This window comes from Podarcis tiliguerta (assembly GCF_965153285.1).
Source record: "Podarcis tiliguerta genome assembly, chromosome: 5".
Classification (NCBI taxonomy): Eukaryota; Metazoa; Chordata; class Lepidosauria; order Squamata; family Lacertidae; genus Podarcis; species Podarcis tiliguerta.
Genome location: NC_139538.1, coordinates 62,154,503 through 62,166,860, shown reverse-complemented (window position 1 = coordinate 62,166,860; position 12,358 = coordinate 62,154,503). Strand labels below are relative to the sequence as shown.

The following is a 12,358-nucleotide window of genomic DNA, read 5'->3' as shown; positions in this document are numbered from 1 at the left end:
GATCACGGCATTTAAACGTGGCTCTTAGATGCTGCAAGAGGCCGGTGTGTTTTTTAATTTCTTTGTAAGTTTCAGTTCTAGACTACAAGCCACTCCCCATATGGAAGCTTGAGAAAACAGATATGAACAAATACTACCTTTCCTTTGTTGTTGTATATAGCGCTTTCTGTTTTCTTTATTCTCTTTGCAGTTTCTTCGCTATATTCAAATTGAAGCTTATCTATGGTTAACTTATTCTCAGGTCGGTCCTCCAAAATGTTATCTGGAAAGTAAGCATTATCTGACTGAAGAGTTGAAAAGGCAAATTTTACTTCAACTTAATGCTTTGAGTAAAAGCAGCCAATATTATTCTGAATAATCAAAATATTAAACAGGCAAATAATTTCTCCTTCAATGCAATGCTCTTCTAAGTGCGAGTCAGTTTTTATCCTACCTTTTTGAGCTCAGCCAGTATTCTCTCAAGATGCAAAGCAGAAGCTGGTTTTCCACTTTAAACCATTTGTGGAATGGTATAATAAATTAAGCTGCAACATTATTATTATTTAATTGCAAATGTTTTTAAAGTTTTCTGCCTCAAATTTTGTACTCAGCCCTGTGCATGAGACATTACTTTGCAGATAAGGGAGTGGGGGGTGACAGGGGATTGAAGTGCTTACTAAAAGGTTATTCTCATTTTTCTACCCAAAATTATAACCAAATAGAAAACTATATTTGTGTATTTTAAGTCAACGTACATAAACGTGATTCACTAATCTATATAGCTATAACCAAAGTGTATAAATAAGAAACTAGTGTGGAACATGCAAATATTGCGATCCTCAAAAGTAAGTAATGGAAAATTATAGAAATGCAAAAAATGTGTTTTTACTAAAATGTGAAATTCAAAGAATGCTTCTAAGTTGGGAAATGCAGTGCTGAAATTCATGCAGTTATTATGCTTGACCAAGTGGCCTTTTACCTTCCTGGCTGTTAGGAGCAGGAGAAGCATTAAGGACATCAGCTACAGGAAAACAGAGTCAGAAAGGGAATAAGAGTAAAGGAAATTAAGAAATAAAGCCAGAGAAATGAAAATTACATTCAAACTGTGTAGAGCTATCATCTTCGACACAAAAACTTGAAGAATTGCTGCAGGGATATAAAACTGAAAATGCTAACTATTAGAACACAGAGTGTAAAGATGAGGTCAGACTTTATATAAACACATCTGAATCTAGGTTAACCCAGAATGGAGGTGATTTCATAGCGTGAGAATTTAGAAAACTCATGGAAACAGGCAAGATACTAAGTATGCTCGAGGTCTGGCAGAGAATTTCATAATATTATAGATATATACTCAATGTACATATCATGAAACTAGCTGAAAAAGGCCCCAACTTGGATGAGACAATGGGCACATACTATCATTCAAGGTGGCAGGAATCCAATAATACAACAAAATGTGCCTTCTGTTACTCTGTTTTGTGCTGTGTGTCTACCTATTAATATAGATTATCAAGTATAAGACAGGCACTATTTTCCTGGACTATATAAAACATGCTTCCTAGCCATGGTGTTTTAATTTATGGTACTGAGTAGACTTTCTGAAAAGCTAAGTCCTTAGAACAAAAGCTGCTTTGTGTTGCTGGAATACAGTTTAGAGCAGACATAGTACATACAGAAACCCAACTTTAAAATATCCTTATTTCAGTACACATATCAAAACAACCACCTTATGCAATAACAGAAATGATTGCTATGTTTCCTAATAATATTCTCACAGCTACATCACTATGAAGATAAAACATAATTCCTTTCCCATCGCTTCCCATAAATCATAACCTTTTATTACTATTTAGAATGGATATGAAAGACAAAAAAAGAGAGTTGTGTAGTGACAAATGCTTAAAAGTTGTAACTGAATATGTTTTTGGGGGGAGGGGAGGCAACTTTAAGTGTAGTTATGGTTGAAACTGTGCCCATGCCATAAATCCAAAAAATGTAACCCTGTAATAAGTATGTTTGTTTACCATCAGACAGAGACTCATAGTCGTAGTCATATTCATCTTCTTCATCTTCTTCTTCTTCGTTAGCAGTGGAGGGGTTCCCCACATTACCCCCGTTGCTCGCCTGAGCTTGCATGTATGCCAACTGATGAGCCTATTATATTAAAATAACATTGGAAAATTCATTTGGAAAATACAATGAGACTATATGTTCCAGACTTATATCTAATTTTATGTGCAGGGTCCTTGCCTAACTCCACCACTGAATATGGTCCTTCACAAGAAGTAATAGGGGTTTCCTCCCCTGTAGAAATTACATGACCTGACAAAACACCATCTCTTATTTTCCAACACATTGCTCTTTCCCACTGAGCTACCAGCTACCTCACAATATGGATCCAGAGTTCTCCCCACAGAATGACTTTCCTATTTGTTTTTCATTGAGTGAGCTGAGATGCTTCCTCCCCTACCCGCCCAGAACCTGGCTGTCTCTAATAAAATTAATGGGACCAATTAAGATAAGGCCAAATGGGACAGTGCATCTGGCTGTCAACCAGAAGGTTGGTGGTTTGAACCCACCCTGGGATGGTTGTGGGCAGGATTCCTGCATTGCAGGGGGTTGGACTAGATGACCTTCAGGGTCTCTTCCAACACTACAATTCTATGGTAACTGTGGCCCCTTTCACCAAAAATGTAACAGGACACAGTATTTCTCTATGCAGAGGCCCAATATGTATAGTTCTCTCACACAAAGCAAAATAAAGATAGAAAAAGATTGCACAAATTGGGCCTCCCCACATACATCCACATGTGGTGGGGAGGACAAGGAGATTATCAAACCAGGTAAGTAGTGTGCCAGTCCCAAACTCTGGATTAGGGTTAAAATATATTGCTTAATAATAATGAACTTCTTAGTATACCATGTCACCTCCTCCTGATATATAACTAATCCCCGCACACTATATACAGTGGTACCTCGCAAGACGAATGCCTCGGAAGACGAAAAACTCGCAAGACGAAAGAGTTTTTTGTTTTCTGAGTTGCTTCGCAAGACGGATTTCCCTATGGGCTTGCTTCGCAAGACGAAACGTCTTGCGCCTTCTTTAAAAAACCGCCAATGCATTCCTATGGGAAACTGTCAATACACAGTGGTGCTTCGCAAGATGAAAAAATTCACAAGACGAAAAAACTCGCAGAACGAATTAATTTCGTCTTGTGAGGCACCACTGTATAACATTCAGGGAGTTGGGTAGCCAAGGGTGCAATTGACAATCCAAAAAAGGACTGGGTGTGGCAACTCTCAAATATTTTTTCAAAGAAAATTCACACCTTCTGTTTTAATATATCCACTGGAGTCTGGTGAGCTTTGAGCTTTTTGTTTTTAAGCAGGATCTTTCTTCGCAGTTGGTGGGGAGAAGGTAACATTGGGTCGTCGGAAAAATCGCTTTCAAACAAAAATTTAGTCACCAGCTTTTCTTCAAACGTATTCTGAAACATCAGTTAAGATATAAAGTTAAGATATAAAATCATACAAACATGAGTTTAGTTATAAATTGGATCAAAATTCCTATGCCACGCTGAATGGCATTATTCTCTCTCCTAATCTACCTTGAAAATGTCGGCCATCTTTCGCTGCTGTGGCAAGGAACAGTGGTTCTCAATCGATATGATGACGGGCATGTCTGAGGTGGTGAAAGCATTGCGATCAATAGCTTCGACAACTTCCTGTAAGAATGAAAACCAAAACAGGGCTACCTAATTATTCTATGGCATCCAGGGCACATACCATTCTGCCCCACAAATTATTGAAGGAAATCTAGCATAAAACATGCTGTCCCCAGACAGAAGGAAAAGCGATGTGCGAGTGAGTGACAATGCCCACTTGGAAGCTGGGGGGAGGAAACTTGTTCTCCACCCCTGTTCCAGACAGAGATAGCCTGACCATGTCTAAGCACATATTGGCAACCTCTGATTTAGGTCACTTTAGTGCACTGTATAGGATGCGGGTGGCACTGTGGGTAAAACCTCAGTGCCTAGGACTTGCCGATCGTATGGTCGGCGGTTCGAATCCCTGCAGCGGGGTGAGCTCCCGTCTTTCGGTCCCAGCTCCTGCCCACCTAGCAGTTCGAAAGCACTCTAAGTGCAAATAGATAAATAGGGACCGCTTTATAGCGGGAAGGTAAACGGCGTTTCCGTGTGCTGTGCTGGTGCTGGCTCGCCAGAGCAGCTTCGTCACGCTGGCCACGTGACCCGGAAGTGTCTCCAGACAGCGCTGGCCCCCGGCCTCTTAAGTGAGATGGGCGCACAACCCTAGAGTCGGACACAACTGGCCCGTACGGGCAGGGGTACCTTTACCTTTACCTTAGTGCACTGTATATGTTGGGTCATTTCTGAAGTTATTCAGAAACTTCAATAGACATAAAATATCGCTGATAGATTGGGAGTAGGCTATACACCTCACCAGTCTTGAAACAACTGCACTGGCTCTGGATCCATTTCCTAGCTTAATTCACAGTATTATTCTAACCATAAACAGTTGGATATTTAAGAGACCATGCATTCTTGGATGAACTTGTCCCCAGTATGAACATTCTCCTCAGAGGAAATTCTGTCCCCACCACAACAGAAGTGAGGGGAGAAGGGACTGAGGACTGGGCCTCTTCAGCTCCGGCATTCCGATTGTGGAATGCTTTCCCAATGGTGACTCTTCCTGACATCATGTCATACATTTTTGGTGCTGCCAAATGGAGAGAGGAGAGAAAGAGGGCGGACAAATCTCACATTAGAAATATTTCCATAGGAAATAATGGAAATTGTGTACTTGTTATGTGAACGCTTGCCTAAGGAACATTTCCCAGGGAACGAACAGTAAGCAGGACCTGAGTGTCTTTTTCCACAAGAATAATTTCTACTACAATAGACATTACTAAGAATATACATCTACCTTAAAAGGAATCTTCGTAGTTAGTGTGTGGCCATGATAAATTACAGGCATTCCATCATCACCATCCCAGCAGTCTAATTCCACACTCCGACAGCCTTGCAACAGAACCTGAAACAAAAAAACAACAATAACATGGTGTTGCATTGCTTCTACAGAACCATACCTTACTTTAAAGGGCTGAAGTTTCAAACTTTTCAGTGAGCATACTATAAATGACATACAAAGGATAGGGAGACGGAATAGAGTGAAGTGCTGTAAAAACACTTGATCAAATTCCTGCACCACTGACAAGTGTTGTTTGAACAGTCTTCTCACAAAATAGGCTTCCAGTAAAACTACTGTATACATAATTCAGCCTTCCTACATGTTTAACTGTTGAGCCCTATATTGATCCCTCTGCACCTGTGTTTAGTTAAGAAAGACCAATGTTACATAAACACACACACACTTAGTTGTGCATCTGCAGCATCTTTCCAAGGCAGCCATTCTGTGCAGGCTACCAGCAAAGTTTTCTTGTCCTCCAAAATATGCACATCTATTTGTACATAAAAGAAAAGGCTTAAAACAATATTTTTAATGCTGCTAGATGATAAGAAATATATCCAAGTGGTTTACAACATTAAAAAGATTTTTAAAAACCGTACAACGAAAGTGCAAAAAGGTAAAAACAATTTAAAAGCAAAAAAAAAAAAAAAAGTTAAAAACAAAAATGTTGGGCTCTGGAAGGCGGCTCTGTGGCCCCGTGCTAAATGCTCCTGTCTGTTGATGAGGTATGGAAGTGTGGTGCTTCTGTAAACTCTTTTAAACATGATGCAACTCCATCATACACAAGATATAACTCAACCCATGGAAAGGAGCACTTATTTTCATGTGGGTTACTGCCCAGAAACAATGTCTAAAATATTATGTAATATTCCTAGAAGCAACAAACACTTTTCTGAGTAATGGTGCTGCTTCAAAGTCATACTTTCAGCAGAACTTGCATTATTCTGAATGGTGCTTTGACATTTAAATGAACCAACGTATTAGCTCAAGTCTTTCCTGTGGGAAAGTCTAATTTTAGCAGGTTAGATCAGACTGGCTAGTGTCTAAATGCTGTGACTCTCAAACCAACCCACCCTTTTTTGTGCCTTAAGAACAAAGCTTAAATATATTATTTTAAAAAGCATCTGAGCACAACTGTGCACACAAGCAGTTTTTCCCACAGATCTTGTTTTTCCTATGCTTTACAAGCAAGTATTCAGGACATTTAGGTTTAGAAAGCAGGGGAAAGGTCATGCTTTTTTTGACATTCCAAACAAACAAACAAATTCTTGCAAAAAACTGAAAAAGGCACCTGGCTGTAAAGTTCTACTGAGGATTCTCCTTTAAGCTGGTGTCCCGTGAGATACGTATTGTGTGAAGACTCAATGTAGTAATATGACAGAGGGAATAGCAAATCTTCAACATTCTCTTGAGACTCGTTGTTCACGGATGCAAAATTATCTTTGTCCATCAAAAACCTAGAGATACAGAAGGCTAAAATTCATAAAAAGAAATGCAAGGCAGGTTAAGAAAATATCAAGGCGATCTTACAGGAGATTACCGTGCAAATCCTTCAAAAGACATCAGTCCCTGCTGGCACATGTTGATGCTGGGTTCAAACTTCTGTAAGAGGCAGAACAGAAATGTCAATAAATGGACTAAAATAAATGGGCATTAAAGAAATGAAATGCGTTTAGATGTTATACACAGTTTTGGCCACATAATTTATTTGTATCCAGCTAATGCATTACTGGGGGCAGAATTAAGCATGGCGGTGTCAAATTCAGGTCTTCAAATGCAGGTCATGCCCAACACCTGTAAAGCAAGGCATGGACCAGGGGGAAATGACAAATGGTAGACAGGACAGAATACTGAAACTGTCTTCCATTTGCCCAGACAAAAGTGACTGTCAGAGAGGCAACCAGCACACAACACGGTCACTAATTATTCATGCCACATGCCCCTTACCTGGCCTGCCCCACTTCTCACACCATAACTCCCAGAACTATGGCAATGCCTCCGCCCTGCTCTCTCCTGGCTGCCAGTTTATAACTAGGCAAAGACCACTCTCACATGAGAAAGGAAGATACAGCAAGCACAGCTAATATTGGTGGGGGAGACGCACATCGGTCCAGGAACAACACCCCCAGAAGTCAAGCCCAGGAGGTTTATCGGCCAATCTGCCAGCAGGGGTGAGCTAGCTTCTCTCTGCTAGCCAGTGGTGGGGAAAGGTCAGCTTCTGAAGGAAGCTTGCAAACATTGACTTGTGCAGAAACACTTCACAAATTTATCGCATGTCTCCCATCAATGCTTATAGGGATCCCTTAGTAAAAACTCCAAATTCAGCTTAGATGTCTTTAAGACCAACATCTGTGTGATGTCTGCATCCTCCTGGAGCTAGCTGACTGAAGAGGTTATGTTAAATTGGTACACTGGTGAGATGTCCACCAGTTCTTCCCTTCCTAACAGGCTCGCTTGCAGCTGTTTATTTCTGTGCCCAGTATGAGTTTTGGCCATGATTCAGCTACGTGCCCAACTTTTTATTGCTGAAAACAATGGGATTTAAAAACACTGAACTTTAATTGGACTGGGGAAGGGCCATAGTTCACTCTCCGTATCTCAGGGTACAGCTGGGAATGTCCCATTCTGAAACCCTGGAATGTCACTGCCAGCCAGAGTCAACAATACTGATGGGCCAATAAATCTTCCCCAGTACAAGGCAGCTGCATGTGTTCCATCTTCTCTATGTTACTGATGCTGCCACACCAATTTAAATATGGTGGTTGCTCCTGGTTCTAAGAGAGGAATTGAGAAGCCCTGTGATTAGAATTCCAATAGCTTAGCATTACACACCTGAATAATACTGAGGATTTCATCATATGTGTAGTGTTCTCCTTGGCAATTTACTAAGAAGTCATTGAGTTGCTGGATGCCCACTCCAAATATTCCCAGAGATGTGCTCTCCACTCCAGTGCCATTAGTAACAATGCTTGCGGCAGCAATAGCGTCAGAAATTTGTCTCTGGTTGTCTGATAGCTGCTGTCTGCTCTTAATGAACAAGCCCAAATCAGATATGTTCCTAGTCAGTAAATCTGAAAGATAAAAATATGAACATAAATACTTTATACGATGGTCAAACTACTAGTTTTAACTTTTAAGTCCTAAATGGTCAAGGAACTTTGAAGGAACACAAATGCAGATTTATTCTCTCTCTCTCTCTCTCTCTCTCTCTCTCTCTGGAGATGTCTGTGGCGCTGTGGTCCAAACCACTGAGCCTCTTGGGCTTGTCAGTTGTAAGGTTGGCAGTTGGAATCCATGCGATGGGGTGAGCTCCTGTTGCTCTGTCCCAGCTCCTGCCAACCTAGCAGTTCAAAAGCATACCAGCGCAAGTTGATAAATAGGTACTGCTGCGGTGGGAAGGTAAACTGTTTCTGTGCACTCTGACACTAATCACGGTGTTCTGTTGTGCCAGAAGCGGTTTAGTCATGCTGGCCACATGACCCAGAAAGCTGTCTGTGGTCAATCGGTGGCTCTCTCAGCCTGAAAGTGAAATGAGTGCCGCATCCCACAGTCAAATTTGACTGGACTTGACCATCCAGGGGGTCCTTCACCTTTTTATTTATTCATTATTTGTAGAACATTTTTACATCTCTGAAGCGCTTTATAAAACTTACAAATATTTTTCTTTCAACAACTGTTCAGTGAGGCATGCCACTGTCCATATCTTACAGAAATGGAATTGAGAGAGAAGGTGACGTGACCAGCACCAAACACTTAGCTCCCAGGCTCAACTCCAACAAACGACCAAGTCAAATTAATTTATCTTACCTAAATCTGGCTGAAGTCCATTTGTGTTCTCATCAATCTTCAGAGAGGTATACAGTGGAACGGAATCAGAACCCAGTCGATTGCAGGGCACAGCGTATATGTCGAAAAGATCCTTCAGATCCTTGCGGCTTCGAACGCTGTTCATATATGATGCATTTTATTATCAATTCTTGTTAAAACATTGGTTTTTTAAAAAACTTTCAGGTAAGAATCAATAAAAGAGATTTTACCTGAAAGACTTGAAGAGCTCTACAAACTCAACAAAGCTCATGTTGCTATCGGAAACCATACAGGTTTGGAAGCCCTTCAGTCCCCCTTTTCCTCTTCCATGCCAGCTGCTGCTGCTCCACGTGCTAAAGAAATAAAGGTATGTAATGGAAACTATCACTGTGTCTGCACACACACACATATACACACACACACACCTAAAAAAGTAGTCCATTAGTTTGCCAGCTAAAAGTAAGCACTTATCGACTGCTAATGGGAAAAACTATAAAGGAATTCTAGATGTATCTGTAGATTTCAGACACCTCAATCCCAACACTCAACATGGACTAAGGAGTGATCTCAGTATAGGTTTTAGAATTTCAGCACGCACAAAAACACACATGTTCAGTGATGCTTTCTCTTACCTGGATTGACCTTTTATTGATGATGACATCACAGGAGAAGACGCCGGCCTGACAGGTGACGAGACCCCAGGTGTTACATTAGGTGGCACTGAGGTAATCAGGGATTGTGTTCTTCTGGAAGGCAGAGTGTTGGTAGCAGGAAAAGTAACCAGAAGAGTTGGTTCTAAGAAGGAAAGCAAATTTGTATCACAGCATTTATAATACCCCCAATACCGTAGTCTCCTACATTGCCCCCGAAGCTGCTCCTAAACATTGGAAGCAGCTCGAGAAGCCACAATCAAACAACAAATAAGGGATAACTCACTGCTTGGAGATCCCCAAAGGATTATTTGAGGTCCTTTGCAAACACACACACACACACACACACACACACACACACACACTGTTGTTGTTGTTGTTGTTGTTTAGTCGTTTAGTCGTGTCCGACTCTTCGTGACCCCATGGACCAGTGCATGCCAGTCACTCCTGTCTTCCACTGCCTCCCGCAGTTTGGTCAGCCTCATGTTTGTAGCTTCGAGAACACTGTCCAACCATCTCGTCCTCTGTCGTCCCCTTCTCCTTGTGCCCTCCATCTTTCCCAACATCAGGGTCTTTTCCAGTGAGTCTTCTCTTCTCATGAGGTGGCCAAAGTATTGGAGCCTCAGCTTCACGATCTGTCCTTCCAGTGAACACTCAGGGCTAATTTCCTTAAGAATGGATGCGTTTGATCTTCTTGCAGTCCATGGGACTCTCAAGAGTCTCCTCCAGCACCATAATTCAAAAGCATCAATTCTTCGGCGATCAGCCTTCTTTATGGTCCAGCTCTCACATCCATACATCACTACTGGGAAAACCATGGCTTTCACTATACAGACCTTTGTTGGCAAGGTGATGTCTCTGCTTTTTAAGATGCTGTCTAGGTTTGCCATCACCTTTCTCCCAAGGAGCAGGCGTCTTTTAATTTTGTGACTGCTGTCACCATCTGCAGTGATCATGGAGCCCAAGAAAGTAAAATCTCTCACTGCCTCCATTTCTTCCCCTTCTATTTGCCAGGAGGTGATGGGCCCAGTGGCCATGATCTTCGTTTTTTTGATGTTGAGCTTCAGACCATATTTTGTGCTCTCCTCTTTCACCCTCATTAAAAGGTTCTTTAATTCCTCCTCACTTTCTGCCATCAAGGTTGTGTCATCTGCATATCTGAGGTTGTTGATATTTCTTCCAGCAATCTTAATTCCGGCTAGGGATTCATCCAGCCCAGCCTTTTGCATGATGAATTCCGCATATAAGTTAAATAAGCAGGGAGACAATATACAGCCTTGTCGTACTCCTTTCCCAATTTTGAACCAATCAGTTGTTCCATATCCAGTTCTAACTGTAGCTTCTTGTCCCACATAGAGATTTCTCAGGAGACAGATGAGGTGATCAGGCACTCCCCATTTCTTTAAGAACTTGCCATAGTTTGCTGTGGTAGACACAGTCAAAGGCTTTTGCATAATCAATGAAGCAGAAGTAGATGTTTTTCTGGAACTCTCTAGCTTTCTCCATAATCCAGCACATGTTTGCAGTTTGGTCTCTGGTTCCTCTGCCCCTTCGAAATCCAGCTTGCACTTCTGGGAGTTCTCGGTCCACATACTGCTTGAGCCTGCCTTGTAGAATTTTAAGCATAACCTTGCTAGCGTGTGAAATGAGTGCAATTGTGTGGTAGTTGGAGCATTCTTTGGCACTGCCCTTCTTTGGGATTGGGATGTAGACTGACCTTCTCCAATCCTCTGGCCACTGCCGAGTTTTCCAAACCTGCTGGAATATGAGGGGAACACCTTAACAGCATCATCTTTTAAAATTTTAAATAGTTCAGCTGGGATACCATCACTTCCACTGGCCTTGTTATTAGCAGTGCTTTCTAAGGCCCATTTGACTTCACTCTCCAGGATGTCTGGCTCAAGGTCAGCAACCACATTACCTGGGGTGTATGAGACATCCATTTCTTTCTGATATAACTCCTCTGTGTATTCTTGCCACCTCTTCTTGATGTCTTCTGCTTCTGTTAGGTCCTTTCCACTTTTGCCTTTTATTATGGTGATCTTTGTATCAAATGTTCCTTTCATATCTCCAATTTTCTTGAACAGATCTCTGGTTTTTCCCATTCTATTGTTTTCTTCTATTTCTTTGCATTGCTCGTTTAAGAAGGCCTTCTTGTCTCTCCTTGCTATTCTTTGGAAATCTGCATTCAATTTCCTGTATCTTTCACTATCTCCCTCGCATTTTGCTTGCCTTCTCTCCCCCGCTATTTGTAAGGCCTCGTTGGACAGCCCCTTTGCTTTCTTGCATTTCCTTTTCATTGGGATGGTTTTCGTTGCTGCCTCCTGTATAATGTTTCGAGCCTCCATCCATAGTTCTTCAGGCACTCTGTCCACCAAATCTAAATCCTTAAACCTGTTCCTCACTTCCACTGTGTACACACACACACACACACACACACACACACACAAAAGCACATACCTGCTTCTTCCTGCTCATCAATATCCTGAGGGTCTGAACCACTTCTACTTCGATTTTCCTTAAAAGGTCTTGCTTTCCGGGTTGCCATTTCATCATCAGTGCCATCTCCACTTTCACCCTTAAAACAGTGACCTTCATAATGAACATCTTTAGAAGCACTGCATATTAAAACCAACATCCATTTTGTAAGTTACAAAGCTGCATGTGGAACATTTATTCAAGCAAGCTATTATCGCTTTGCTGAGACAAAAGGGATGCAGGTAGCACGTCAAAGAAAATGATCATTAGGTATTCATTTGAGGTCTAAACAAGGCGTTTCATCCATGGATGAAACCATCCAGAGATCCACGGTTGAGAGCCCATGGGGTTTAAAAATGTAACCCTAAGGAGGGAAGGGCAATGATCCAAACTGGAGATGCGATACTTGTGGGATGGGGAGATTAAGCCTTTCCTCTGTGCACTTTGCCAGG

At 41.6% G+C, this 12,358-nt stretch overlaps 1 protein-coding gene across 8 annotated transcripts in view; it reads right to left on the bottom strand.

Annotated features, from left to right (window-relative positions):
- The window catches only part of PLCE1 (phospholipase C epsilon 1), a 127,673-nt gene that overhangs the window by 21,516 nt on the left and 93,799 nt on the right, over positions 1-12,358 (bottom strand). For 6 of the 8 annotated variants that reach the window (XM_083443655.1, XM_083443654.1, XM_083443651.1 and 3 more), the window contains 13 exons: positions 11,889-12,006; positions 9,411-9,573; positions 9,009-9,131; positions 8,779-8,915; positions 7,804-8,042; positions 6,512-6,573; positions 6,263-6,428; positions 4,927-5,034; positions 3,591-3,707; positions 3,312-3,470; positions 2,007-2,136; positions 959-1,000; positions 138-262 (listed from right to left, as the gene is read on the bottom strand). In XM_083443655.1, coding sequence (XP_083299781.1) covers positions 138-262; positions 959-1,000; positions 2,007-2,136; positions 3,312-3,470; positions 3,591-3,707; positions 4,927-5,034; positions 6,263-6,428; positions 6,512-6,573; positions 7,804-8,042; positions 8,779-8,915; positions 9,009-9,131; positions 9,411-9,573; positions 11,889-12,006 — 1,689 coding nt within the window. The remainder of the gene's footprint in view (positions 1-137; positions 263-958; positions 1,001-2,006; positions 2,137-3,311; positions 3,471-3,590; positions 3,708-4,926; positions 5,035-6,262; positions 6,429-6,511; positions 6,574-7,803; positions 8,043-8,778; positions 8,916-9,008; positions 9,132-9,410; positions 9,574-11,888; positions 12,007-12,358) is intronic. The other 2 variants (XM_083443653.1, XM_083443658.1) reach the window with 1 other exon arrangement.